The following is a 23,807-nucleotide window of genomic DNA, read 5'->3' as shown; positions in this document are numbered from 1 at the left end:
CTTTTTTTCCAGCTACGTTCCCTCAGAGAAAAGGTGACTTTTGAACAGAGGTGGTCTTCGGACGGTTCTGACCGGTTTTGGAGAACCGGTAGTGGAAATTTTGAGTCATTGGGAGAACCGGCCAATCCCGCCTCTGACTGGCCCCGCCAACCCCATCTCTTCTCTGCCTCCCATTGAGTCCCAGCTGATCGGCTGGGTCTCCTTGGGTTGCCCTGCCCAGGAGAACGGAGCTGGAAAGCACGTTAGGGGGGTGGGGAGGGAAGGGGGATTTTGCAGTATATCCTTCCCCTGCCACGCCCACTAAGCCACGCCCATAGAACCTGTGGTAAAAAGAAATTTGAATCCCACCACTGTTGTTCAACCTTGGCATGATAGTAAAAAAAAAGCCTAGCTGGCTGGGGAATTCTGGGAGTTGAAGTCCACGAGTCTTACCACTGCCAAGGTAGGACCATCCTTGATCTTATCCAAACTTGAGTTTTGGGGCTTCCTTCTAAAAGCATACAAAGCAGGTTGGGACATTTTGATTTACTTACCGGTCATTTTTCTCCTCCGCTGTCGACTTTGGATCGCCGCACAACGCTGCTTTCCGAAGGGTGAGTAGGAAAGGTGGGTTCACACCTTTTGAGGTGCTCCTTTTCAGGGGCTGCTGCAAAGCTTGGCTATCTGTTCTCCAGATGTTATTTTACTCCCTGAGAGGTGAGTGCGGGGTGGTGGAGCTACTCTTGGTATGCACAAAGCAGAATTTCCAAAGCAGCTCTGCCAAGAAAGGGAACGGAGAGAAAGGCCAGAAGGATCAGACCTAAACAAATATTCTGACAATATTTGCTCCAGATATATTCCAGTCAGTCCAGGAAGGGAGCTGCGTCCGGCAGATCGCTCCTTGCCAATCTATGCTTGAATGTGCAAAGAGCTGTTTACTTAATAACTAAGTACAGACCTAAGGAGGGAAGGAGACGTGCCTACGTATCGGTGATTGGATGTCACCTGGGCAGTTTGTCTCTCTTTTGTGTGTACACACACAGGCGGTAGACACCCTGACGGAAACGCTTTTGAAGCCTGTATGGGTTTGAAGCAGCCTGATGTCTGAGGAACATGGGGCTTTGTAGTCCAACACAGGCATGGACTTTTAGGTTTGGGAAGGCAGCTAGGAAAATAATGTTGTAGTGATGGGGGTGGGTGGGAGGCATATACAAAAAGAGGGGAAGATCAAAAGATGCAGAGGAGGAGGAGGAAGAGAGGAGGAGGAGGAGGAAGAGGAGAGGAGGAGGAGGAAGAAAGGAGGAGGAGGAAGAGGAGAAATAGGAGAGGGAGGAGGAGAAGGAGAAGGAGAAGAGAAGAAGAAGAGAAGGAGAAGAAGAAGAAGAAGAAGAAGAAGAAGAAGAAGAAGAAGAAGAAGAAGAAGAAGAAGAAGAAGAAGAAGAAGAAGAAGAAGAAGGAAAGAAGGAGGAGGAGGAGGAGAAGAAGAAGAAGAAGAAGAAGAAGAAGAAGAAGAAGAAGAAGAAGAAGAAGAAGAAGAAGAAGAAGAAGAAGGAGGAGAAGAAGAGGAGAAGGAAGAGAAGAAGAGGAGGAAGAAGAAGAAGAAGAAGAGGAGGAGAAGAGAGGAAGAGGAGGAAGAGAGATGTGGGGGTGTAGGCCAAGATGCCCTGCCTCCCAGATGAAATCCCACTGTTTAGGATTTGCAGAAGGGTGTGAAGTTCTCCATCAGGTAATGTTTTGGAAAATCAGATCCAGTGTTTACAAATCCTCAGCAAATCCAGACAGAAAGGTCTGCATCGCTGGATTCTTTAAAAACAAAACAAAACCTTTAAAATATAAGTTGAACCAAATCCTCGCCCATCCTTCACCGTTTTAAGGGGAAGGGGAAGAAGAATGGAAGGCTCCTTCGGGAGCATCCCAGTTGGACTCAGGGCCAGGCTGCTGGTTGCCCTGGAGGCTTCTGGAAAAGAAAAGAAAAAAGCCACCCTGAACTGGGTAGCTTAGCGGCAAAGGGACAGTTAACCTTGGAAGCACCACAGGGGAAGAAAAACCACAAGACAAGTGGGCAATTTTCTGGAATCTGGCATGCTCCGACACGTCTCCTTTCTGAGGTTACTCCTGTTACTTAACGCTCTGTTTTCTTTTGTTACTCAAGCCTGGAATTCCTTTAGAAAAAAAAAAAAACATTAAATGAATGTTACTTGTTAAAAACAACACGACCCAAAGAAAAGAGCCTGTGCCGAATGCTCATGAATTTTTAAACATAAATAAATACGATTATACTTGGTGCCCAGAGCCGGGTCTGGAAATTTATTTCGAGCAGAGTAAAAACCGATCATTAAACTTGGCTTCTCTGCGGTGGGTCTCGCCAGCTGGCCTTTGACACTTCGGCATTCTGAATCATTATCTGCCTGCTTGTAAATGACACCATGAATTTTTTAAAAGGATGCAAACGGTTCCCTGAACCCAAGCTCTTTACACGGGCCTGAGAGGTAAAGGTTGCACAGATGTCCAGGAATTAATCACCACGGGCACCAGAACTGCTAAGCCACTGTAATGGTCTGCAGGAATGACCTTGGGGGACAGAAGGAGGAGAGGCAGACTGGGGCAACCGGCATGTACAAAATATCGCAGCCCTTAGGAGAGGAGGGATGGGAAGAGTCTTTGGAAAGGACCCTTCCTCTTTTCCAGGGATTAAAAGGAGCGCAGAAATATTAGAATTAGAATTAATATTCTTTATTGGCCAAGTGAGATTAGACACACAATGGATTTTTTTCCCGTGCATAAGCTCTCGCTGCACATACAACAATCGTGATAGATCATAATCATTGTAAAAATACCTTCGTCGTAAAACATTAGCTACAACACTTGGTGATAGTCCTGGATACTAAATAAGAGATCAATATAAATCATACTAGGATATTACATAAACAATGTAAATAAGTGAATAAATATCTATCTCTATCTCTATATCTCTATCTATCTATTTATCTATCTATCCATCTATATCTATATATATGGTATTCAGCTTTGTTCGGGTATTCTGTCTGTTTTGTAGTGTTTTGTAGACAGACAGAAGATATTAGAAACACCAATCAAGCAGAACACAGCAAACTCCAAGACCAATAAACACAGACCAAGAACTCCCAAACAATCAGGATGAAGAAAAAAAACATTCTAACAAAGCACAAGGCTAGCACCAAATTCAAAACAGAAACGGCTGCCAAAGCCTGACACACAGACGAACCCAATACACAAGCCTGCTGATGCTACAACTTTAAAAGCACAACTATAATGACGTGGGAAAATACTAGAACAAAGCATTGTTGTGTTTCTTGTCGAGATGACCTCGCAGGCAGGGCTAACATCCACCTAAAATCGGGCAGCTTCTCGACAGGCATAAAATAAATGAACAGGCACACCTGTTAGGCCACATTCCACTCATAAAGTGATGGGTTTTATGTCAGCTTGCAAGAAACCACTAAAGTCTTGTATTACGGACTTCCCGGCTCATGTAATTTATCGTTGCGGTGCTTCCTCTCCCCAGCCCAAGACTTTGTGCTCAAGAACCAGGTGTCACGGCTCACATTAGCAGTCCAAATCTTTCTTCACCAGCCAGTTACACAAAGCAGAGGGAAACCATTAAATTTATGGACCCAAAGCTGCCGTATCTTATGCCCTGTTTTTACATTGTCGTTTATTATATTTGCCTCCTCTACTCTGGGAAGTAACCAAAACTGGAGGCAAAAGGAGAAGCGTGCAGGATTTTTTTTTGCTATTTTCTACTCCACTCTAGGGGGATCAGATGGTGAAGTTGTGGGTCAATTTTGTGCTGGGAAGAAGGGAATGGATGTCAACCCTATTACGTAGGGAAAAAACATCCCGCCACTGTTTATTTCCAGTTCTCTGGACCCATTTTCACATTCTGAATAATCCCCTTGTTGGTTTTATTTCAGAAGTGCCCAGCCAGCACTGATCCATCAGGCAGAAGGAAAGGAGAGACACTGTACAACAACTAAACATCTATGGAGATTCTTAATCATTCAGATCATGGTTGTCCCAAAGGTGTTTTTTTTCAAAAAGGCAACCGGACATTCTTGGGGTTTTTTTTTTCTTGAAGACATTTCACTTCTCATCCAAGGAGCTTCTTCAGTTCTGACTTTCCCACCATTCCGCCAGAACTGAAGAAGCTGCTCAAATGAGAAGCGAAACGTCTTCAAGGGGAAAAAAAACAAGAACAAAGGAACTCCAGTTGGCTTTTTTTGGGGGAAAAATAAAAGCAGCTTTGGGTGTGCTACAATTAGGAGGTTTTTCTTAAAATCCGATGAACACAAGATGGTGCTGTAAGCAAGAAGGAAAGAGAGAGAAGGCACCGTCGCAGTTTGCGACCACGGAAAGATCTCTGGCATCTCAAGAAGGATGCGGGTGTCCAGGGAAGCGTGTTACAATCCACCCTCGCATGGTCCTTCCTTTGAACATTTATATATAGCTTCCGTGGGGGCGGGCAAGAATAAAATGGGGATTGTTGAATTCCCAAGAGCGATAAAATGCCAAAGAAGAGTGCTATCTGCGCCAATTAAGTGATTGTTTCCAGCCAGCCAGTCCATCACACTAAAGCTCCTGGGTTAGCACTGCTAACTTAATTAGCACTTGCTGATTACTTCGGCTTGCTAAAAAAAAAAAAAATCTCTGTCCACCTTTTGCTGAGCCCCCAAATCAGGAGAGGCCGGAAGAGAGAGCAACTTGGGCATCAAAAGGAAAGACTATCTCTTCTCCAAGGCAGATAAATGCTTTGCTTTCCATCCATTCATGGATCTAGGTATTCCTTACGGAAGAAGCTGCAGATACAAAGCTCTGGTTAGCTCTTTGTCTAGGGTGGGACTCAACTGAAGAGCTGTTGCTATGGCAAATGGGCCATTTTTGCACAGAGAAAGATGCTTTATGGCAGAGGTCTCCAAACTTGGGCAACTTTAAGGCTTGTGGACTTCAACTCCCAGGAATCTCCAGCATTTCTGGGAGTTGAAGTCCACAAGTCTTAAAGTTGCCAAGTTCGGGGACCTCTGCTTTATGGTGTAGGTTGTTGTTACTCTACCAGCCTCATGGAGCTGGGTTTCAGAGTAGGACCTGTCTACCAAGTAGACATTCAAATGCAGTCTGGAGGTTGGAGGTAGATGTTCAGAGGAGGAAGATCAGGTTGGCCCTTCTGGATCTTCCAATTCTGGAATCATAATGTTCTCCAGAGGAACATCCTCGTCTCAGGAGGCTACTGGTCTCCAACTCTCTTTAATATAATCAGAAATGGTTTCTTCAAAATCTTGCCCATTTCTGTAAGGGTAGCTGCTAAGGTGAGATGGGTGGGACCTGACTAAAACACAAGTTCTTGGGAGTTTTAGAGTCCATTTCTTGCTCTTTGGGTAGACACTTCTACAATCACTGTTCAACAAGTTGCAGCTTCCGCAACTGCTATTTGGGTAGTCAGGGGTGGACACCAGAGGTGGTAGTTCTGACCAGTTCTGGAGAACCAGTAGTGGAAATTTTGAGTATTTCAGAGAACTGGCCAATACCACCTCTGACTGGCCCCGCCAACCCCATCTCTTCTCTGCCTCCTTGAGTCCCAGCTGATCGGCTGGGTCTCCTTGGGTTGTCCTGCACAGGAGAACGGAGCTGGAAAGCAGGTTAGTGGGGTGGGGAGGGAACGGGGATTTTGCAGTAACCTTCTCCTGCCATGACCACCAAGCACATCATGCCCACCAAGCCACGTCCACAGAATTGGTAGTAAGAAACTTTGAATACCACCCCTGGTGGACATCCAGTTCTGGCTACCCTTCGGAAGCCAGGTTGTGGGGGACCTCTTCGGCTAACTGTCCCCAAGGAGGAAAAAGCTTCAGACCCAACTCCAAAAATGAAATCCTTGCAGAGATAGGGAAACAATGACACCGCCATCCCTACCCTGCTGGTTTCCATGGCTTCTGTTGTGTTGGAAGAGGCCACTGAGTCACGCTCCTGCTTTGTGAATGAAACAAAGGTAACACAGATGGTAAAAGACGCTGAAGGACTTAATTGCCGGGTTTTGTTCTTCTGATCCCACCATTGTTTTTAACACCCACTGGAAATGTGTCTTAAACTAAATAATAATCTTCTTCTTCTTCTTCTTCTTCTTCTTCTTCTTCTTCTTCTTCTTCATCGTCTTCTTCTTCTTCTTCTTCTTCTTCTTCTTCTTCTTCTTCTTCTTCTTCTTCTTCTTCTCCTTCTCCTTCTCCTTCTCCTTCTCCTTCTCCTTCTTCTTCTTCTCATTATTATTATTATTAATATTATTTTAAAGGAGAGAGAGATAGTAGCATTTCTCTACAATGAAGGACTTATAAAAGAGAAGGTCAACTTTGTTCTGCCACAGAGCCTCCTTGTCATGCCCCTGTCAGAATCTGATTCCGAGGGGGAGGCTGAGCAGCTGACAGGGAGTGGGGGTGTGGCTCCGTTGGCTGTGGAAGAAACTGGGGAAGGGCAAAGTCCAGCTGGGCAGAGCAGGGGAGAGGTAGAGCAAGGCAGAGGGAATTCGGAGGAAGACCCAGGCCCACCTCCGCTTCATCCTAGGGCATGCAGGGAGGAACGGAGAAGGGAGCAACGTGGGTTGTGTGGCTTACAGGGGAGGAAAGAGCCCTGATTCCCTTCATTAGCTGCAGCTGGGAACACAATGTTTTATAAGAGAAGCTGCGCACAGCAAAGTTGTTGGGAGCAAACATGAATTATCTGGTATCGTTGAGGCTTATCTGGGTTCCTGGCGTCTTCCCAACCAAAACAAGGAAGGGACAAGATCAGGAAATGGCTACCATCAGTTTTTTCAGGAACAGCCAGGGGTAACCAGGAAGCTGCAAAACCAAAAAAAACCGCCAGAAGATGCAGCAGAAGAAATATAGTGTGAATGAAAAATATAGTGTGAATGCAGAAGAGGGGACTGTTCACTAAATAATTTACAAGGCTAAAAGATGGATGAAAAAAAATCAGGTATTAAATACTGCTTTGGGGAATTATATTATAGCTTATGAGCCATGGTGGCGCAGTGGTCAGAGTGCAGTACTACAGGCTATTTCTGCTGACTGCCGGATGCCTGCAATTTGGCAGTTTGAATCTCACCAGGCTCAAGGTTGATTGGTCTTTCCGTCCTTCCGAGGTGGGTAAAATGAGGAGCCAGATTGTTGGGCGACAAGAGGCTGACTCTGTAAACCGCTTAGAGAGGGCTTTAAAGCGGTATATAAGTCTAAGGGCTATTGCTATTTTTAGATGAACTGGAACGGACTAGGATAAAATTGCGGGTAAAGAGAAATAGAATGGCAAAAGTTCCAAGCAAATATCTGGGAATGCCTAAAAAGGAATAGTCAGAAAGATTAAGAGATTGATCGATCCATCCATCTATTGATCCATCGATCCACCCTTCCTTCCTTCCTTCCTTCCTTCCTTCCTTCCTCCTTCTTTCTTTCCTTCCTTCCTTCCTCCTTCCTTCCTTCCTTCCTCCCTCCCTCCTTCCTTCCTTCCTTCCTTCCTCCCTCCCTCCCTCCCTCCCTCCTCCCTCCCTCCCTCCCTCCTTCCTTCCTTCCTTCCTTCCTTCCTTCCTTCCTTCCTTCCTTCCTTCCTTCCTTCCTTCCTTCCTTCCTTCCTTCCTTCTTTCCTTCCTTTGACTGGGACTGACTTTCTTTAACTACATAGCTAGACCAAATTCCTGTTCCCTTGGCTTCCTTCAGACCAAGGAAGACGCATCAATGCAATAAACTCTACTCCTAGTAACCATCAGCCGTTCAGGGAAGGGTCAAAGCGCCCAGAGCTCTAACTTTTTCTTTCCACTGGGGAAACCATCTTCAATTTGTGTTGTTTAAGACATTTTTGGCTCGGGAGGGCTGCAAGCAGATGGGGAGGACACATACATTAGAGTAGACAAAGTCGACTTTGTCACCTGTTTTCTCCCAATTTGGGGAAGCTTGGGATTTCTCTCTCTCTCTTTTTTTCAACCCCAAACATTTCAAAGCTTCAGAGCTGAATAGAAATGTAAGAAACGCTGACCTGGAGCAAACAAAAGTGTATCCCCTACTCTTTACCACAGGCCTTTGTTGTTAGAGATGTGCTGAGGCATAAACAAAGGGAAATAAGGCGGACATGTGACAGTCTTGGTGTACTGGACAAATATTGGATTTGCTTGTGTGGGTGCAAAAAAATGCAGAGAATGAGGAAGGTTCTCGTTGACTTGGCAACTAGCAATGGTCCTTCCTTAATTGTGTTCAAATCCCACTCGTCTCCCTTATCTGCAGACTCATTACAGATGTCTCCACGCTCAAATCTGGAGCGGAGCCTCCCCCCTTCCCCCCCCCCCAAAAAAACCCCTCCACCTCTGCCTCCCTTCCCTCCACCTTCCCGCCCTCCCCACCCCCCCCCCATCTGATTTCCAAACAGTTTCTTAATTTCTGCCCTGCTCGAAATCACATTCGCCCACGGACAGCTTTTCCCCGATGATTATAGGATCTCAGAAGGTGTGGAAGCGACAGTCGAGAAGATCCCCAAAGGAAAAACAAAAAAAATATGTAAATTAAAAAAATAATGAATTAATTTAAAAAGCCAGGAGAAAGGGTTTCGGTGGATTGACTAATGATTTTGGGGGGTTTTTTTTGGAGTGGGTGGTCAAATTCCCACTGAGAAAACAGTCTGGTTTGGTGTCACATAAAAGCTAAAATAAGGTTGGTTATTCAACACCCCAGGCGAGGTGGGAGGCAGCGTTGCCTTCCTTGTTGGGTTCATTATTTATTATTGATGGATTGATTTAGGAAATATATATGGTTGCCCACTCAGTCGGTCTCAGTGATTCTGGGCAGCTTACAAAAAAAAATCCAAAACCAAAATAAAAACCCAATATTAAGACCTGCAAGGTCCCTTCCGAGCAGAGGTGGTCTTCAGCAGGTTCTCACCAGTTCTGGAGAATCAGTAGCAGAAATGGTGAGTAGTTTGGAGAACCGGCAAATACCACCTCTGACTGGCCCTGCCAACCCCATGTATTCTCCGCCTGCTGGGTCTTCTTTGTGTCAACTAAAAAGATACGCCTTTAGTCTTTTTAGCTGCCAGAAAAACATAGTCGGGGAAAACAAGACATTCCTTAAATGCCTAGATAATCAACCCGGCAGCCCAAAGTTGTCGGTGTGAACCGGCTGAATACCACCACTGATTAATGATGATATATTAGCAGTCTTTCAGTATTTGAGGGGCTGTCACAGCAATGAGGGGGTCAGCCTGCTCTCCAAAGCACTTGGGGGCAGGACAAAAAGAAATGGGGTGGAAATTAATAGCGGAGAGTTTCAACGTGGAATTAAGGAGACATTTTCTGACAGTTAGAACAATTCATCAGTGGAATAGTTCACCTCCAGAAGATGTGGGTCAATGATGGGATTTTTACTACCGGTTCTGTGGGCATGGCTTGGTGGGTGTGGTGTGGCTTGGCGGGCATAGCAGGGGAAGGATACTGCGAAATCCCCATCCCCACCCCACTAACCTACTTTCCAGCTCTGTTCTCCTGTGCAGGGCAACAAAAGAACCTGCTTTCCAGCTCCGTTCTCCTGTGCAGGGCAACCAAAGAAGACCCAGCCGATCAGCTGGGACTCAATGGGAGGCAGAGAAGAGATATGGGGTTGGCGGAGCCAGTCAGAGGTGGGATTTGCTGGTTCTCTAAACTACTCAAAATTTCCGCTACCAATTCACCAGAACTGGTCAGAACCTGCTGAATACCACTTCTGATGTCGGTGCTTTTGATCGGGGTGGGGTGAGGGGGTGGACTAGAAGACCTGCAAGGTCCCTTCCAGCCATATTATTCTACTGCTTTAAGTCCTGGAAGCGGTGAGTGTTGGGAAGGAGAAGGGCGAAAGAAAGAGCAATACTGAGGCAAAAAAACCCCAAAAACCCTCTACGTATTTCTTGAGAACGTTTTGTGCAATTCCATCGTGATTGTTTGCATCCTGGACGCCATATGGATTTTATGCAATTATTCCAGGCTATTTTAAGCGTAATGGCTGCGGCTAAAAATCAGCCGTGCAACTTTTCTTTGGCAGCTAAGATGAGGGGGCTATGTCTGAAGAAAGGAAAAGAATAAATTATTTCAAAGCTGGAAAGAGGGCTGCAAATAGGTTTAAATATTCATCAGAGGAAAGGGGGGAATTTAAAAGCTGCAATTCCCCATATTTTTTGGCTCCCGGGGGGAAGGTAATACTTTCCCACTACTATTTTATGTTTAAAAATTAACCTAGTTGGCAGCTGAATCTGACTTTAATGCTAATCATGAACCACGCGTGTTGTCTGCAGTCCTTAAAAGCAGAGGACTGCGGTTCCTCTAGCCACAGTTTAGATAGGCGCCCAATCCAGCCACCGTTTTGTTTATCAACTCCTACCCTCAAAACGACGCTCTAGAGCCCTGCACACCAGAACAACTAGACACAAGGACCGTTTTTTTCCCGGACGCCATCACTCTGCTAAACAAATAATCCCTTCAGCTTTGTTGCTCGTATCCTTACAATTTTTATTGACTGTTTTCTAGTATGATTTGATGGCTTACTGTCCCCCTATGACTATTATTAAGTGTTGTACCTGATGATCCTTGACTCTTGATGAATGTAGCTTTTCTTTCATGTGCGCTGAGAGCATTTGCACCAAAATGAATTCCTTATGTGTCACACAAGGCCAATAAAGAATTCTATTCTATTCTATCTATCCCCAAAACTCATTCACTGCCTTCCTCTGATATGGGGTGACATTTCTTTTGATAAATACGTTGATCTTAATCCCTTGGGCATGCTTCCTCGGGATCGAGGTTAGACATATTCACACTCACCAAAATGCAATTTTGCGAGTGCTCAAGCTACTTCCTTCCTCCGAAGTGCCCGGGGAATCATTTACCGCCTCTCCTAATTTTCTGCCAGAGAACTGTATTTTATCGTTCTCCTCGCACAACTCTGGGGGGGAACACTTGACGCTGCCAGCTGAAGTGTCTATTTTTAAGATGACTTCTGGCACTTTCTTTTATTTTTACACGCTTGCCTTTCTCGATCTCCTTCCCTCGCCAGTTATCAGCTTTGCAACCTGGGCTGATACAGAGGAGGAAAAACTTCGAGATGTGAGATGAAGGCGAAAGACGAGAATAGAAAAGAATAGAAAAGAAGAATGAAGAATAGAATAGAATAAAATAGGAATAGAATAGAATAATAGAAGAATGAAGAATAGAACAGAATTCTTTATTGGCCAAGTGTGATTGGACACACAAGGATTTTTTCTTGGACAGTCACACTGTATCCAATATTTTAATATGTAATCAATAAAATTTTGGAGAAGAAAAAAGGAATTTCCCCATAGCCCCCCCAATAAACACTTTCATCTCTAAGGTTAGCTTATCCATTTCAGCTCATAGTAAAATTTTGTTTATTACTTTGTCTTCACTCGGTATATCTGCCTCCTTCCAGTTCTGGGCAAATGCTATCCTTGCTGCAGTAGTAATATGTATAATCAAATATAGCTCATCCTTATTGTATTTTCGTTTGTCATGATTCCTAACAGAAAACATTCTGGTACATGATCTAATTTAAAGCCTAACATTCTCTCCAACCTCATCCCTGTCCTGAGCCAAAACTCTTGCGCTTTTTTGCAACTCCACTACGCACGATATAATACGTCCACCCACCCGCTTTCTCGTCCCTTCTCTTGAATCTCCTTTTTTTCCTCCCCTCTTCCGCTGTCCTCTCCTTGCCACCCTTCCTCAGCCTGCTGGCCCCATTTCCCTTCCCCTCCCCATCAAGAGGAATCACAAGAGCAGGAGCAGACCGAGGAAAAAGATCAGCAGTGGGCCTGGCTGGATGGAAACAGTACGTAGTGAGCGGCTCAAAGGGGTGGGGAGAAGAAGAGGCAGCGGCAACAGCTAAGGATTGGGTGCCTGCAGGAGAGATTTTGGTGCAGCTGCCTCCAAACGGCAACACACCACACCACGATTGGAGCGCCTAGGAAGAGGGGAAAGAGCCACCAGCTCAGGCAGGGAGCGTTCCTGCCTCCGGACGTCACAAAAGAGAAGGCTGTGGGGGGGTGGGGTGGAGAAGGGAAAAGTTGAAGGACCCAACTCTGCCCAGATAATCAGGGGATGAATCCAGCGCAGCCTGCCGAGGAGACTTGAGGAGTGCTGAGAGAGGACTGGTGCCGTGTGGAAGTTCTGGGAAATTGAGCGTCTGGCTGGAAACGCGACCCACAAGGTGGAACCAGAGGAAGGCGCTGGTCCTTCTCCCCTTTCCTGGCAAATTTCACACCGCCTTCCTCTTCTTGGTAGGCACACCTGGAGAAGAACGACCTGCCTTCTAGGAAAAGTTCATCCCAACCACTTGGAAGGTCTTTCTCCGTCTTGTACCATTTCAGCCTTTTAGCTGATCCCCGAAAGGACGTGTTAAGAACTTCCCTCTTATGCTCCCAAGCTCACCTCCCTCCTGTTTCCTGGCAGCGGGCCACCCCTTGGGGAAAATCCACCTCGGCCACAATCCTCTCACCTAAACTGGGAAGACTGAGTGGTCACTCCATTTTGGAGGGACAGGAATTAAAAAGAGAGGAATTGAGGAACTGAGACGCCCGGTTTGATCTTCCTGAGGATGTCCGATCAGGAGATCGATGACTATGATGGGGACAACTTCTCTGACTCTTCCCACACCATCCAAACCCTCCCGCCTTACAACATGGAGGACCAGCTCCTGCCCATGGAGCGCCGTAGCACCTGTGGCTGTTGGGCGTGGACTTGCCTGGTGGTGGCAATGAACTCTTTGGCTTTCCTCCTGAACTTCCTTCTGATGGCCGCCATCTTTTCAGTGGTCCTCTTGCCTGCCATTGTCGTGGTCTACTTTGGATTCCAGTGTCATTCCCGGGTAAGTATCTTTCCGCAAACTGAACTTTCTGTTGAGGAAGCCACTGATACAGACTTGTCTAGCGGATAGGAAAGGCCTGAATTTTGTCCGTTCTCAGAGGCATGGTCTGTCTTTACTTAAGTCATCACGCAGGCTGGATTTGATGGTCCCGTGCTTTGTCCCATGGAACTCTGACACATTTATTGTTAGGTTTCTATTCTGCCTTTCCTTCATGACCTCAAGGAGATCTATGTAGTGTTTGCTTCCCTTATTTTTCACTGCAGGAGCGATGAGGTAGGTTGAGCTGAGAGAGTGACTAGTCCAAAGTCATCCAGGAAGCTTCGTAGCGTAGCTAAGGGACAGAAGGGAGGCTGGAGTTCCTCAGTCCTTGCCCAACCCCTTAATTGCTCTGCCATCATGGGATATGTGGTCCTTCGTTGGATGGCAAGCATCCTAAGGTAGCTTCAATGCAATTGATGCTTCAATGCAATTGATGCTTCAATGCAATTGATGCGTGACCCACAAAGTCTGAACCCAAATGGCACTGTTGCCTGTAGTTTTATTTTCACGTACATCCAAGTTGACCCTTATTAAGGAAAGTGGGGAAGGTAGAGATCCAAAGGCTGCTCAATTCCTCAAGTGTCAGGGAGTTCCTTTGTTGGCTTCATTTCATTGTGAAGAGAAAGAATGCTGGCTATTGACAAGACAGTTGATGGGGCACGATGCTCTTACAAAAAAATGATATTTTTACACCTTGCAACTATTGTTCCTTGCTGTAATCTTCACCCCTTTCGTCTTTGTGAGACTGTGAGACTTCTGAGAGGATACATAATGTATGAATGCTGGTGTGCGTATTTGGACAGCTATGCATGAATGTGCAAAATACTCTTCTTAAACAGAAGTCAGACTTGAACAAGGATCTTCATCTAAAGGAACACGCTTTTCTTTGGCTGTCAGACTATGATGAAAGACTGCTTCTTTTCTCAACTGCTGGTTCCTCCTCTGAATAACCCGTTACAAGAAGTAACATGTTGAAAATCACTAAAGAGAGATCCAACCTAGAACCAAGGAGAAATTTCCTGACAGTAAAAGCAATTAACCAGACTTGCCTTCAAGAACTTGTGGGTTGCTCCAACACTGGAATTCTTTAAGAAGAGATTGGACAACCATTTCTCCAGAAGGGTGTAGGATCTCTTGCTTAAGTAGGAAGGTTGGGTAGAAGATCTCTAAGTTCCCTTCTAACTTTGTCATTCTACCCTCCTTGAATACAAAAGGTTTTGGAGATGGGATTCATCTGTTCAAGAATTCTAAGTGCTTGGATATTTTTCTCCCAAGAGTTAGTTGAAATCTGCTTCTTTGCCCTCTCTGTTCTTTCACTCTAGTGTTAATCTTCCTGGGATCTTAAGAATTCTGTAGATGGATAAATAAATATTGCTTGGTTTGGGCTAAACTCCAGCTATCTACAAATGAGAAGGAACGAAAACAAGACCTTGGAGGGTGGAATAAGAACCCACAGGGAGAACAAGAATCACAAGGATCCAGGAGAAAAGTTGAACTTGCTACACAGATAATTTTGTGTCCCATCAAGGCCTCCATCACTCAAAAAGCTTCCACTGACATAGACAGTCTTACAAATGGATTATAAGAACAGTCTGCCTGCAATACTTAGGAAAAACAGCTTTGGGTTGTCAGTTTTGGGGTAGGAGACAGAGCAGGGAGGAATTTGTTGCACTATGCGTCTCTTTTTTTTTTTAAAAAAAAAAAACCACACTCATCTAAATTTCCTCTTCAGTAACTACAATCGACATAAATTCCAGATCTTCATTGACAGGAGCTTTCTTTTCAACCTTGGCTCCCTCAGGATTTCTGTCTAATTGTAGCACTGTTTTCTATTTTCTCCCGGCCTCCCTCCTCCTGCTCCTTAGCTTCTGTCTGTATTTGCCGACATTTAATGTCTTTTTAATTAAAGGCTTCCCTCCCTTACCACTGTCAGTCTCCAGGATTTGTCTGCTATATTAAAGAGGAAGAGGGGGAAATCGGGGGGGGAGGGGGGAAGGTCAGTAAAAAAAAATAAGAGGGGGAAAAATTCTGAATCAATATTATCCATGACTTCAGCATGGAGGTTTGGGTTCAGACAGCCCCGACCAACCCTTGATTCATTCCGATTGACAAACTCATTTTCTCCTTATTAAGTATTCTGCAGATCGACTGCCATGATAAGGTGCGTGCGTCCCGTTAGGGACAAATCTGCTCAAAAGGCATTTCATCCAGTATCTTCTTTTGCACACCTGCCTAGGAAGTTTGAATTTTATCAACTCTTGCTTGCAGAAGTTTCCCACCCCACCCCTCAAAAAAAGAGAGAGGCTTTTTTCTGAATCGGGAATTCAGACAAGGGCAATGGGAGACGATCGGGAAAGGGCACTGAAAAACCTAGGAGAGATGGGAGAATGTGCCTTGGATATCTGAGCCTGAACCACAGGGAAAAGGATTTAGCCTTTTATAAAAAGGCCAATGAGAAGGAGGTTTTTTGTTGTTGTAATTGGGAGAAGGGACTTTCTCTTAACAGGAAGAACCATACAAAAATGGGAGTGATTCCCCGTGGGAAATGTCATGGAAAGGCAAAATGTCTAGGTTGGAAAATGGAGACATTCCTTCCAGATTCCTTCAACGGGCATTCCTGGACAAAGGGGCCAATCAAGGAGCAAATATCAGGAGCTGTCCATGGTCTTGAAGTGTTGAAAAAATACTTTGCCTATCTCTGTCTATCTATCTATCTATCTATCTATCTATCTATCTATCTATCTATCTATCTATCTATCTATCTATCTAGTTAGAGTGCTGTACTGCAGGCCACTCCTGCTGCCTGCCGGCTGCCTGCAATTTGGCAATTCAAAACTCACCAGGCTCCAGGTTGACTCAGCCTTCCCTCCTTCTGAGGTGGATAAAATGAGGACCCAGATGATTGGGGGCAAAAGGCCGACTCTGTAAACTGCTTAGAGAGGGCTTTAAAGCACTGTAAAGCAGTATATAAGTGCTATTGCTATCTATCTATCTATCTATCTATCTATCTATCTATCTATCTATCTCTATCCATCTTTCTATCTATATCTATCTCTCTATCCATATCTCTTTCTATATCTATCTATCTATCTATCTATCTATCTATCTATCTATCTATCTATCTATCTATCTCCACCTCTCTATCTCTGTCTATCCATCTCTCTCTATCTATCCATCTATCCATCCATCCATCCATCTCTCTATCTCTATCTGTCTATCTCTATCCATCTCTTTCTCTCTCTCTTTCTCTCCATCTCTCTCTCTATCTCGCCAGCAAGTGACCCTGGGTCATGTACATCAAAACAAGCAATAAATATCCAAAATCCCTACCATTGACTAATATGAAGAACCTAATAAACAGGAATAATAGACAGAGAGTGCTACTATTTAATGGAGCCACCACACTATTCCGCCCATCCCCTGGGGTCCCCAGGCCTGTTGGCATAGCCCCGTCTTGAGGGACCTTCAGGCGCTTAGAAGCAATGAGACCATCCTCACTTGGGTGGCGGGGAGGAGATTCCACACAGCGGAAAAGGCAGGCCACTCAACCTATATCGCCCCAGATGACAGGACCCACAGCATGCCCCGTCGGTGAGATCTGATGGAGCTAGTTGATGACACCCTTTGCTTTCTCTGGCTCCCAATTGCGTTTCAATCGATCGAAGAGTGGGAGCCCCAGTGGCAGTTCAAACCAGCTTAATTAAAGGGGGGGGCATTAAAATTCTAAATCAATCCTGGATTGTAACTTTGTTCTCTAAACGACCTCTCTGGAATCGATGGCGATGCCTGCAAACCAGCGGCCGTCCCCTGATCAAAGCCGAGCCCTGTTTGAAATGAGTAGCAAACAAAAATCTATCCCACCCACCCATCTCTGGAGACGCCAGATGGTTATTTCCCTTTCTGTAGTGGCAAACAGACCATCAAAGAGGTAAATGACACCTCGAGGTATTCCAGGGTGTTGTTCGCTAATGGCTCCCCAGGATCTGTCGGCTTTTGAGGCCAGACGTTCCCGCAGACCAGCGACAGATCAGATGCTGCTATGCACTGAATATTGGTTGGGGATACGCAAGCAGGATATTCTCTGTAAAGTCACTCAGCCATCCCTTTGCAGATGGGACTCTAGGGAATGCAAAGCCGAGGCGAGTTCCCTTCCCCATTACTCAACCGGGAATGAAAGGAAAAAAAACCTTTGCATCTCTATTTGCCCAGGTTAGAAAAAAAAACATTGCTACCAATCTGGGACTTGTATCCTGCACGAGTCAAAAAGAGGGCTGGGAAAATATCTACAGACCCCTCACATCCTGGATATAAACTGCTTCAATTCCTACCCTCAAAATGACGCTATGGAGCACTTCACACCAGAACAACTAGACACAAGGACTGGTTTTTTTCCCAAATGCCATCACTCTGCTAAACAAATAATTCCCTCAACAGTCAAACTACTTAATAAAACTGTAATACTATTGCTACTAATCTTCTAATCACTCCTATCACCCATCCCCTCCCACTTGTGATTGTGTGACTGTAACTTTGCTGCTTGTATCCTTACGATTTATACTGACTGTTTCCTGGTATGATTTGCTTGCTTATTGTACCCTATGACTATCATTAAGCGCTGTACCTGATGATACTTGACTCTTGGCGAATGTCTCTTTTCTTTTATGGACACTGAGAACATTTGCACCGAGACAAATTCCTTGTGTGTCCAATCACAGTTGGCCAATAAAGAATTCTTTCTTTCTTTCTTTCTTTCTTTCTTTCTTTCTTTCTTTCTTTCTTTCTTTCTTTCTTTCTTTCTTTCTTTCTTTCTTTCTTTCTTTCTTTCCTTCCTTCCTTCCTTCCTTCCTTCCTTCCTTCCTTCCTTCCTTTCTTTCTTTCTTTGTTAGAACCCCCAGTTACTTTCAGCAGACTGTTAGAAGGTTAAAAAGAATCTTCTAAATAACTTCAGTTGGTTTTCCAACTGTCATCAAAACCCCTTTGCTCATGGACAAGAATGGATTTAGGAATTCCAAAGGTGTAAAATCTTCAGAAGTTCCTGCTTCTTAGGAGCAACGGGCTCCAATCTTTCCTTAAGGAAAAGGGGAACTGGGAACTTCTGAATCAGCTCATGATATAATTTCCCCGTTCTTTTTCTCTCTCTCTCTCTCTCTCTACCATCTCGCATCCCTGCAGAAATTAGCTCCGGAGTTTCTTAGTCTGGGCAAAACAGTTTAGGCTCACCTCCCTTGAGTTGTTTATTGCTGTTTATCACCGAATATTAAAGAACAATCAAACTCTCCTGGGTTTTATAGGCCCTAATTACCTGTCATACGACTGCAGGAAATTCCCACCATTTTATCACAGTTCTAAAAAAAAAGAAAGAAAGAAAAAGAAATAAAAAACCTTGCTGCGATGAGAAGATAAGCAGAGCAACAGAAGCCGTTAGGTATTGGAATCCTACAAAGCGACTTGGAATTGGAATTAGCTTAGAAAGTGGGCAATTAAGAGAGAAGGCAGCATGATTGAGATTCAGCTAAGTAGGAACGTAGGGGATGTGGAGTTAGAAGTCTTGCAAACCTTTAGGTCTTTTTTATACCAATATTGCTAAATTGTCGGAGATGTCAACTTTGGTAAAGGCATTTCTTCCCTCCAGCTCTTCCCCTTTCCAGCTAGCTAAAGTGGCAGCCATGACATCTTGTGGCAGAGAGTTTCACTGACGAACCACGTGTACACTCACTGCCCTAGGATGTCAAGGCTACTGCTTTAGGCATCTGGGAAAGACAAGAGCTGGAAAAAGGCTCTCCAGGGTGGATGTCCGTCCCCCACCACCCCCAGCAAAGCTTGCTGTACCCATTCTGAATTATCCGTGTCCTTAGCAAAGCAGCAGCCATCATACCAAAGTCAAATTATAAGTCCCCTTAATACAAATCTAGACTGATTGACAGATATCAAAATATCTGGGTCTGACAATTAAAGTTACTAAATTCTTATTTTGTGAACATGTTGTCAGGATTCCGGCAGTTACCCCCTTTTAAATCATGAGTCTCGAGCCAAACTTCCAAAACTTCCGAAGGATTTATTGGGAGTTAACATGCCGGCACTGCCTGGGTGTAGCCGACTCTGCGACACCTCATTCCTTGTCACCCTTGGCCCTGGTTTTCCTCCATTCCCTGGGTGAATCATAAAGCCAACAGCCCCATTATTGTCTTGAATTAAAATTGGACTGACCCAGCAAGAACCCAGGAACCTTTTAAGAAATCTGGGGTTGAATAAAAAGGGCTTAGACTTATATACTGCTTCTTAGCGCTTTACAGCCCTCTCTAAGAGGTTTACAGAGCCAGCATCCTTCCCCCAATAATCTGAGTGTTTATTTGAATACTTAAATGCCCATTTCATTCCACTTCATGGTATCTTTGTCCCAAGGGTTGTTGTTTTTTTCACCCTACTTGCTTAATGATCAATGTTAGTTGGTTCAATGGAATAACCCGTGCTTTCTGTAAGATGTTTGGGCCTAATTCAAGGTACTCAAAGTTACCTGATTTGAGCCGTTGTTAGTTCTGAGCAATATGTAATACCTTTTGAGGCTAGGTCTCTGATTTTTCCATTTTTCTATAGATACATAGATGCTAGATCAGGATGAATAATGCTAGCATCCTATAAATACAGGTGTTCAAGCCATCAAGGTATAAATGCTGCGAGCCATGCCACCTTTTCAATGTTCCCTGTTATGCCAAGGTGCTATTTATTTTTCTCACCTCTCGCAAGAGGCATTCTTTTTTTAAAAAAACAAGTTTTATTCAATTTTTCCAAAACAAAGAGACTGGCTAAACATCAGGCTGCCGCTTTGGTGTCAATGTGATTCAACCCTCCAACCCAAAAAAGAAAAAAACAAAACCAGGGGAGAGAATTCGAAGCCTCAGACTTGGCGTCCAATGTTTCGTTCTGATTTCTTCACTCTCCTTTTTTTTTTCCTTTTGGCAATGTGAAAGTCAATTGTCACCAAATGGGCATTTTAACATGACAAGAGAGCTGATTGGATGGGATTGGGAACTGGGCATATAAATGTAAATAAAATTGAATTGAGATTGCTTTTTTTTTTTTTTTGCTTTTGGGCTCTCCGAGGCTTCGGTATAGGCTTTTCATCTTAGAAAACATGATTTCAGCCTGAAGAAAATCGATCTGGACCACCTGCTCTTCTCAGGACTGATTCAATGAGACTTCCAAGATAAATGTATAAATTTTTTCTCCAGATCGTAGAATCAGAAAAGCTAGCATGTTTAGTTGGGGGAGCCAGTTGTAGAGAGGGGGAAACGCAGAGGTTGTATTCAGCTGGTTCTGACCGGTTCTCAAGAACCGGTAGCAAAAATTTTGAGTAGTTTGGAGAACCGGCCAATACCACCTCTGACTGGCCCCGCCCCCATCTATTCTCCGCCTCCCGAGTCCCAGCTGATTGGCTGGGTCTTCTTTGGTTGCCCTGAACAGGAGAACGGAGCTGGAAAGCAGGTTAGTGGGGTAGGGAGGGAATGGGGATTTTGAAATAACCTTCCCCTGCCACGCCCACCAAGCCACACTCACTAAGCCACACCACACCCACCAAGTCACACCCACAGAACTGGCAGTAAAAAATGTTGAATCCCACCACTGGTTCCAATATCTCAGGGGCTGCCCCAAAGAAGAGGGGGTCAAGCTATTCTCCAAAGCACCTGAAGGCAGGACAAGAAGCAACGGGTGGAAACTCATCAAGGAGAGAAGCAACTAAGGAGAAATTCCTGACAGTGAGAACAATTATTCAGTGGAACAGCTTGACTCCAGAAGGTGTGAACACTCCAACACTGGAAGTTTTTAAGAAGAGATTGGACACCCATTTGTCTGAAATGGTATAGGGTTTCCTGCCTAGGCAGGGGGTTGGACTAGAAGATCTCCAAGGTCCCCTCCAACTCTCTTATTCTATCCTATTCCTATTCCTATTGCTATTCTACCCTACTCTACTCTTCTATTCTACTCTACTATTCTACTCTACTCTACTCTTCTACTCTATCTATTCTACTCTATTCTATTCTACCCTACTCTACTCTACTCTTCTATTCTACTCTACTCTTCTATTCTACTCTACTCTTCTATTCTATTCTACTCTACCCTACTCTATTCTACTCTACTCTTCTATTCTATTCTACTCTACTCTACTCTACTCTACTCTACTCTACTCTTCTATTCTACTCTACTCTTCTATTCTATTCTACTCTATTCTACTCTACTCTACTCTACTCTACTCTACTCTACTCTACCCTACCCTACTCTATTCTACTCTACTCTTCTATTCTATTCTATTCTACTCTACTCTTCTATTCCCACTGCCTGTGACTCGTTTCCTCTCCTCTCTGCAGGTGCTCCACTCCACCGCCTACTACTGCCAGACCATCCTGGATGACAACAGCTCTTCGGCTTTGATCATCCTGGGCTTCGTCATCATGTCTCCCCTCATCGTGGTCTCCATGGCTCTCTACTGCAGCCTGGCCCGCCGCCTCCACCTCTTCCTCTGCTTCCAGCCATGCGCCCGGGCCATGTACAAAGGCGTGAAGTGGCGGTGGTATGAAGAAGGGGGGCTCTGCGGGTGCGTGAAGGAATGGAACCACCAAGTCAAGGCTTGGGTCTGAGCTGCTCCTCCTAGCCTCTCCGTGCAGTTTGGTTAGTTTCAGAGGGAGGGGGGGGCACGAAGGAAGAGCAGTGATAGTCACCCACTGCCATGTTTTTCCACTCGCACCCTTGCGCAGGCTCTTTGTGCTCAGGAGTAGCCGGGCTAAAAGGCCTCTCTGGTTTTCCAGGCAGCTTTGGGCTAGATAATCCCACCAGGGCGCGTCTGTTATTTGAGCTGCACAATGGGGCGGGGCCACAGCAGTGGTGGGTGGGGCCAGAGCCCAAGTGTGGGGTGGGGGAAACGGTACTCCATTCCCACCTAATACACTCCACTGGTTCATGCGATGACTTTGAGTATCCGGCTTGGTTTTTCTAGCAAACGTCGCTTACTTTGTGATTCGTACATTTTGGGTGAGTTTATTGGCTCAAGATGTGCCGTAAATCCAGGAAATGGATGGATTCAGGATAAGGTAGATAATATCCCCAGGTTGCAACCATCCTCAATTTCACGTCCTCGTTTGCAGGTTGATTAATTTTTCAATATGATTTTTTTAAAATTAAGAGGGAGTTAGTTGCCTCTTAAAAATGCCAAACAGCAACTAGCAGTCAGAAGACACGGTGAAAATGCTTCACTCTCACAGAGTAACATTTGTGACTCCAAGGTATCTTTAAGACTCCTTCAGATGGAAAATATCCAAGGAGGTTCCGTTCATTCCTTCACTGAAAAATATCTGGGAACTTGGCCCTTTTGTCTGTTTGAATGGTAGGTGAGGCATGTCCGCACTTCCATAATAAGGAAACTTTTGGCTACTCATTCAGGAGCAAAAGATTCTCTGGGTAATTTTATTTTCTGCAAAAGCAATTTCCTTGTCAACTAAAAAAAATATTTCTTTGGTCTTTTTAGTTGCCAGCAGAAAGGGAGTGGAGAAAGTAGTACATTCCGTAAATGCTTCAGATAATTGCTAGGCAGCTGAAGCTGTTGGCGCGCAAGATTATTACTGGAGAGCATGATTGATGACTCTTTGCTATAGATGTGTCCTATTGGAGAATATACATCCGGGGGGTGGGGGAAGACCAGGGTCAAGGGTGAAATGAATGATGTTAGCAAAAGTTGGCCTGCCCTCAAGCCCTCTGTCAGCCGCAGCAGTTTCCATGCTTCACTGTATGGTGTGCTGGGGCCACATCCAACCAGTTTTCATGGCTTCCGGCTGATTTTGATGTGCTGCCCATGAATTCAGGGAGGACTGGCACAATGGCAGCAATTCAGGGACATGACGCGCCACCATCTGCGCTCCCAGAGCTCTAAGCACTTCGCGATTCAAGTAGTTGAAATGCGCCCAAACGTTCCTTGGATCGCTGAGCCAGCTGCAATTTTTCGCTTGGCAGTGCAGCTGTGTCCCCGCCGATGTCTCGTGGCTATCCTTAAAAATGAGAACGGGGTGCAATGGATGAGATTTCTGAAACCTCTTGTCAGGATTCTGGCAGTTCCCACCATTTAAATCATGAATCTCGAGCCAAACTTCCAAAGGATTTATTGGGAGTTAACATGTCGGGCACTGCCTGGGTGTAGCCGACTCTGAGGCACACAATTCATTGTCACCCTTGACCCTGGTTTTCCCCCACCGTCTGGGTGTATCGTAATTCATATTCTCCAATGGGACACATCCATAGCCCAGAGTCATCAATCACGTTCTCCAGTTAGAATTTTCCGCGGCAGAAACTTCAGTCACCTAGTTACTATCTTTGAAAAACTATTTATGGAATGCACTTTCGGTTTCCAAACTGCCCCAGTGCTCCCTCTCCCTTTCTGTTGGCAGCTCTAAAAAGACCATAGAAATACGTATTTCATGAGTTGACACCTGTCATTGTTGGGCAAAGAGCTGCATCCTGTAACACCCTGATTGTGAGCTCCGTGGAGTGGTGTTTCCGGCTACTCTTCTTCCTGTCCTGTGTAACTCTTCCAGCTGCTGTTGTGTGTCAGTATTGTGGGGACACCACAGATGATGCCCGATGCTCTTCCACTGTCTAGCTAGATATTAAAGATTCTTTTAAAATATGCATGTCCATCGTCTCAGTTTTTCTTCTCCCTTTGGGGAAATGTGTCTTCTGAATTGCTTAACACTACAGGAGCACCTGGCAAGTGTTTTGTGACTGGCCACTGTCAACACAATCTTTGTCACTGCCTCCCATTTCAGCATTACATTCATTTACAGTATTTAACTACTTTTTTTTCCCACCGTCTGCTTCCTTCTCTCGTCCTGTTTA

General features: G+C 44.9%; 1 protein-coding gene across 1 annotated transcript; it reads left to right on the top strand.

The window, feature by feature from the left end:
• The first annotated feature begins 12,487 nt into the window (after nucleotides 1–12,487).
• TMEM278 (transmembrane protein 278) lies at nucleotides 12,488–23,598 on the top strand. The gene is made up of 2 exons (XM_026715883.2): nucleotides 12,488–12,890; nucleotides 21,293–23,598. The coding sequence occupies exons 1-2, from the start codon at nucleotides 12,621–12,623 to the stop codon at nucleotides 21,560–21,562; spliced, it is 540 nt and encodes a 179-aa protein (XP_026571668.1). The 5' UTR covers nucleotides 12,488–12,620; the 3' UTR covers nucleotides 21,563–23,598.
• Nucleotides 23,599–23,807: the final 209 nt, after the last annotated feature.

The sequence above is a fragment of the Pseudonaja textilis genome, chromosome 18 (genome assembly GCF_049901715.1).
Source record: "Pseudonaja textilis isolate UNSWEBS1 chromosome 18, rPseTex1.2, whole genome shotgun sequence".
Taxonomy (NCBI): domain Eukaryota; kingdom Metazoa; phylum Chordata; class Lepidosauria; order Squamata; family Elapidae; genus Pseudonaja; species Pseudonaja textilis.
Note: the sequence above shows the minus strand (reverse complement) of the source record. Positions and strands in the feature narration are given on the sequence as shown.

What these genes read in the sequence shown, in the direction of transcription:
- TMEM278 (XM_026715883.2), top strand. Translation starts at nt 12,621, where the DNA reads ATGTCCGATCAGGAGATCGATGACTATGATGGGGACAACTTCTCTGAC. An exon ending in GATTCCAGTGTCATTCCCGG is followed by an intron (nt 12,891 to 21,292) that starts GTAAGTATCTTT and finishes TCCTCTCTGCAG; the next exon opens with GTGCTCCACTCCACCGCCTA.